Here is a 5,400-nt window from a genome sequence, read left to right as displayed (position 1 = left end):
AGTATGATAGGTATCTACTGCCTTAGCCAAAGGGTTCTATGAGTCCTTCTATTGTCCCTGTGTCCCTGACCATATTAGACACCATAAAGGTAGGTACAGATAGTACCAGCACCAGTATATCACTAAACAAAATCATAAAAGTAGACCAATAGACACCTATATTCCACCTAAGGCTGATGATATAAGGTAGGATCTCATGTGGTCCAAGGACCCCAGAATTGTGAGGCCAAGGACAGCTCTTATCATACACTGCCTTTGGCCCAGGATCACCTTGTGGACTGGACCACCTTAGGCAGGACCGATTTGATGACATCATAACCTAGGTAGTCTAAAAATGTGTAGGAAGTATTGGGCTAGACAGACGGCATCTGGGCCGATGCTCCCTATTGAATACAAATATAGATACTGCCTAATTTAGTACTGTTCCAGCCATATCTGCGGGGCCTCCCGCAGTGCTCGGGCGACGTGTAAGGCAGCCTCCCGCACTCATCTGACGATCGCGTCGATCCCTCTCCGCTCCCGCCTCCGCGCTCCCTCTCCGGTGCCTCCCTGATACATCGCGTCATCTGGTGTGGCCATCAGTTGTTTGCCTGGGTAGGTATCTGGAGCCGTAATGCATCTCAGTGGGCCTTACATCACTCAAGTCTATAGGCTCCCACTTCTCCCTGTTCGACGGAGGATGCGAGATAACGTGCGTATATGACATCCGGTTAACATCTGTGGTGATCTCACATGGGGTACATTGCTTCAGGACTGGTGAACACCCGCTATGCCAACGTATGTGTCTTGCTAGCGACCTTGTACATTTACGCTATGTGAAGTGCCAGCGTAGTTAAATGTCGTCGGCAATAGAATCGCTTTCATGCCCTTGGGGTTAGGGTTAGCCAGTGGCGAACATATAACAAACATGACACCGGACATGCCAATAGGTAACTCAGGTGCACACAATATTCAAGAGATCAACATGGTGCATCAAGATACATAGCTATGTAGCTCTTTTATACAAGGGGACTGCACTAGATGAGCAATGGCATCCACCACTGGGCGGAGGTACATCACTATAGATACTGGAACTTAGGGGGCATCATGGACTGTTCATGTTGGCACTCAGCGCCGGAGTACTCAAACAAAAGGGGGCCTAGGGTCCGTCATAAGAAAACAAGAGAAAGGTGGTATACCAAGAATCATATCACAACATATAGATACGCACTATGCGTCATCCTGATGGCGTGGCAGGTAGCTGGGATTATCAAAGAGTTCGTCGGCATGGCTGTTTGTGCCTGCACCAGAGTGATCCAGACCTCCGAGACCCGCAGACCCACGAAATTGCTGTATATCGGAATCGTAGGCGAGATCACCGATGGAGGCCGGAGTATGCATGCCCTGGAGTCCTACTTGATGAGAGGGGTCGGGAGCCAATCCCGACGCTGCAGTCATGCTGGACACGAAAATCCGCAATAGCTCCGCGGGGATTTGCACCATATTCGGTGCACCCGGAGCGGCAGGTGCACCAGCTAGGCCACTGTAGAGCCTGCTGGGGCCTCCAGCGCTGTGTGCCGCACCACCAGAACCTACAGTGCCGGAACCGAGAGTTAACCCTGAGTCGTTGCGGAGATGTTCTGCCATCGGCGCTGCCATAGCCTGAATTGAGGATGATGCATGGGACGACACCGCAAAGGGGTTACGCGTCGCAGGTATTGCATCGAATGGGCTCTGAACGATCCCTCCAGCTTTGTCCTGATGTGAACTGTATGCCGCGCGGGGTTTGGGGGTTGGCTTTACAGTGGCGGATGATGCGGGTATGCCTTTTGTACGGGCAGGCAGCTCTACCACAGGTACCAAAGCGCCTACCCTCGAACGGGTTCCAGTCGAACTACTATCCTGGGCCTTGTGCTTCGAAAGCGGCACCATCCGCTCTCCCGAAGGGGTGACAATGGGGACCATCTCGAGCTCTGAGTTTTCGTGGCCGCTCTCCTGGATACCCTCTGGCACGGCTGTGAGCATCCCAGCTCCTGCAGTAGCCGATAGCTTCTTCGACTTGCCTGCTGCACGCCTGATGGTATGAGGGATATCGACCGCTCGGCCCTTGCCCTTCGAGACTGGTTTCCTACTCGCCTGAGCTACGCGTGGTGCAGGGGGACAGTGCCTCTTCGCCGCTGGGGGTACAAGCTCTACTTCGGAGGTTTCAGATGTCCGTACCTCCTCTTCATCTTCATCCTCGATGTCCATGGCATCCTCGATGAACACCCGCTTCTTGCGGCGAGGATGCGAGCGCAGCTTGCCTGAGCCATCAGAATCTCCAGATGAGACCTCTATGGTCTGCACATCGCGCCTCGCCTTATTTCTGGATCGGTCTTCTGTCTGGGCAGAGTCTTCTACAGGATGCTGGCGGCCTCGGTGGTCATACGTGACAATGCCATTCTTGACCATCACCCGGAGGCCTGCTTTGTGATTTGACTTCGGAGCTGGTGGAACACCGATGATTACTACGACCGTCTCTCCTGAACACCATCCTGTAGACATATTGAGCATGCAAATATGACGGGTTGAGGAGAGACACATACGGCTCGCTATGTCATCATTTTTGGGATGGAATACGAGCTTGGACTGCTCATGATAGAGGGCACGGAGCAGAGTCCGGCGTTCTTCAAGAAACAGGCAGTTTATACCTTTATCGGCCTGCTCTCCAGGGTATCGAACGCCTTCGGGCCAATTTTCACAGACGATGCCATTTTGTGCAAGGATGGCCGGCATTCCCTTCCAAGGGAACGTTACTCCCTGCAGGGTATGGCCAGCTTCCTCTGTCACACAATCAATCAATCATGTCATCGGAGCACAGCGGATAAAGTGGGCTTACGGATGCGGTGCCTGATTACTGCCTTGATATGATTGAGCATTGCTGTGTCCCCCATCTCATGGATCGCTGGCATCTTTGAGACATCAATGACGTCTGCCGCACCCGAGGAAGTCAAAGCGGCGGGTGCAGGTGCTGATGTTGCGTCTGCCTGAGCATCCGTGCCCGCCTCATCCGCCCATGCCAGATCCACCCCTTCCTTCATGCGCAGGTGGCTAATGGTGTCAGACGTTAAAGACTGACAAACAATAATGAGCTGCAACACGTACTAAGTGTGACTCTTGAGATACCCGATGAGCTCATCACCTTCCATGCGACACCGCTTTGCAAAGAGCTACAGATTATGTTAGAAGCATATCCAGACTGAGAAACATTTTGACGTACTCCCGATGCGTATTTGGTTTCGTGAAAGAGCCCGAGGCCTTCATCCTGGTTAACATTGATCCCGGATGCAACCAAGGCAACTTGGAATCCATGAAGCCGTTGGTACGACTCCACCTGTGAGGGTTGTCAGCCTACTATGGCACTGTCATTAGCAGATAACGTACCATCTGCACAAGTTTCTGAGTGAACGTTTTGAAGGTACGCTTGCGCATCCCGAGGGACATATCTGGGTTCGTCAATACCACCAATTCATACCACTTCTGCAAGTACTTGACGTGGGTGGTGGGGTTCGCACTCTTAAATTTCTCCCAGCACCTCGCCACGGTGTCTCTGTCATGACTGACTGCGACCTCCTCCTCTGTGATGTTTGGGTTAGCAGTTGATACAATACAGATCTGTGGGAAACACATCACGTACCAGGATTTGAACCCAGATCCCGCAGGCGCTGACACTCCTCCTTCGCATGCTCACTGAAGTAGGCTTCGTATATCTGCCAGATGCCCTTGCCGGCATTCACTGAGGTTTGTGTTGCCTTATGGATAGCAAGGACTTGTTGCGTAGTGACCCCAGCGCGTCGTGCAACTGCCGCGTACATATCTTCAATCTCCCGGAGGCCGTCATAGATAATCGTCTTCTTCCCATCGGGCATCCTCCCCTTCGCAGCTTGCTCCTCATTGTCTTCTGAGTCATTGGGGTTGGATGAGCTACCATCGCTCAAGCCTTGCCAGAGGGCATCTGGACACATCGTGGCATGGTCGGTCACAATCGGACCATCTTGTCCAGGCTCAGCATCCTCACTGATGCCAGAACTTGGCCCAGCAGCGTCGAGGCTGGGAGATGTTGCACTGGTGGTGCCAGAGGGCACGGATGCGGTGGGATCATCTGGAGTCCTATCCACGGCAAGGGGCCAACACGGGTATTACTGACGATGTCAACCCTATTGTCGTTGTCCCTTTCCAAGTTTACGGGGTCCCGATTTTCACTTTCTTGCACGGTTTGCGTGCACTTTCTATTTGCGACTTCCCAGAGCTGTATTAAATTCTGAATCTTTTTCTGTACCGTTGAGTAGCCTTCTAGCACAGGTCTACATACTTTTTGAAGTGGTAGGACATACACTATACCTTTGATAAATGCATCAAGCAAAGTCTGAGGACGCGAGCTGTAGACCACTTGCCTGATTCGGACAAATGACGCAGTGGGTCTGAAAACCGGCGATGCGAGACTTTTCTAACAGTCCTCGTTGAATAGAGCGTATTTGCAAGGCCCAAAAGTTTGCGGAGAGAGGCGCTCCACTTTTCTGAAGGACTCACGGATCAGCGCGGCATGCTCTCTCAGCGAAGTACGGCTGATTTTCGGTTTCCTCTAAATCGTGTCTAACTACCGCCAAAGTTGTACAAGGCGTATCGTAGGTATCTGTAGATGCTTGTTGAACAAGAATGAAGTCGAGTGAGTGAGAAATATGAGTTTTACAGACGACTTCGCGGCACGGGTGGAGCAAGGGCTACCGGTTTAGGTAGGCAATCCTCGGCTAAATCCTCTGGATCAGCAGCTCCAAATTTTGGATCAAAAGTCGTACTTTGGGACTTGCAAATATGCTCTAATGGTGCAAGGATTGCTGGTAGTCTTGAATTTGCAGTTGTATATTGTATCATGTGGAGTCTGTAGCCTGTCAAAGTATCTTGTGCTTTCTATACATCAGCAAATTTGAAGAAATATGTATTCATCAAGCCCTGCGGTCATGGTCACAACGGACCTTTGGCAAATATGCACCCACCAACAGCTCTGTCAAGAGAACTACTATATTATAAGCACTGTTTGTAACCAGTCTTATGCATCAGGAAGTAGAGAGGTGTTCCTGTATGTCTGAGTCAGTGCAGAAATATCATCGACTGAGAAGTGTTTGGGATCTTTCAGCACTGAACAATGTGATCTTAGGGATCAAAGATATATATATAAGTAGTTATAAGCTATTACCTATGTGTACATGGATGACAGAGGCTTGTTGATTCCCGACAATCGACCACACAAAACATAAACCCAGGCAGAAGAGGAGCCGCCACAAATTGCCTTATCAAGGTGGTCCTCTCTCTTATGTGATGCTTTCGGGGTCCTGTTCACTTTAGGGGGTTGCCGTCGCGCGTTTTCTGGCCGTTGGCCCCTTG

The 5,400-nt window shown here is 51.1% G+C and overlaps 1 protein-coding gene across 1 annotated transcript; it reads right to left on the bottom strand.

Moving 5' to 3' along the window:
• Positions 1-1,209: 1,209 nt before the first annotated feature.
• On the bottom strand, positions 1,210-3,983 carry GLOTRDRAFT_134340 (uncharacterized protein; the record flags this gene model as incomplete). Its single annotated transcript, XM_007873338.1, has 7 exons — positions 1,210-2,513; positions 2,565-2,801; positions 2,858-3,069; positions 3,124-3,188; positions 3,239-3,352; positions 3,403-3,596; positions 3,656-3,983. The coding sequence occupies 7 exons, from the start codon at positions 3,981-3,983 to the stop codon at positions 1,210-1,212; spliced, it is 2,454 nt and encodes an 817-aa protein (XP_007871529.1).
• Between the last annotated feature and the right edge of the window lie 1,417 nt (positions 3,984-5,400).

Source organism: Gloeophyllum trabeum, assembly GCF_000344685.1.
Source record: "Gloeophyllum trabeum ATCC 11539 unplaced genomic scaffold GLOTRscaffold_00108, whole genome shotgun sequence".
In the NCBI taxonomy this organism is placed as follows: domain Eukaryota; kingdom Fungi; phylum Basidiomycota; class Agaricomycetes; order Gloeophyllales; family Gloeophyllaceae; genus Gloeophyllum; species Gloeophyllum trabeum.
This window is presented reverse-complemented; position numbering and strand designations above follow the sequence as displayed.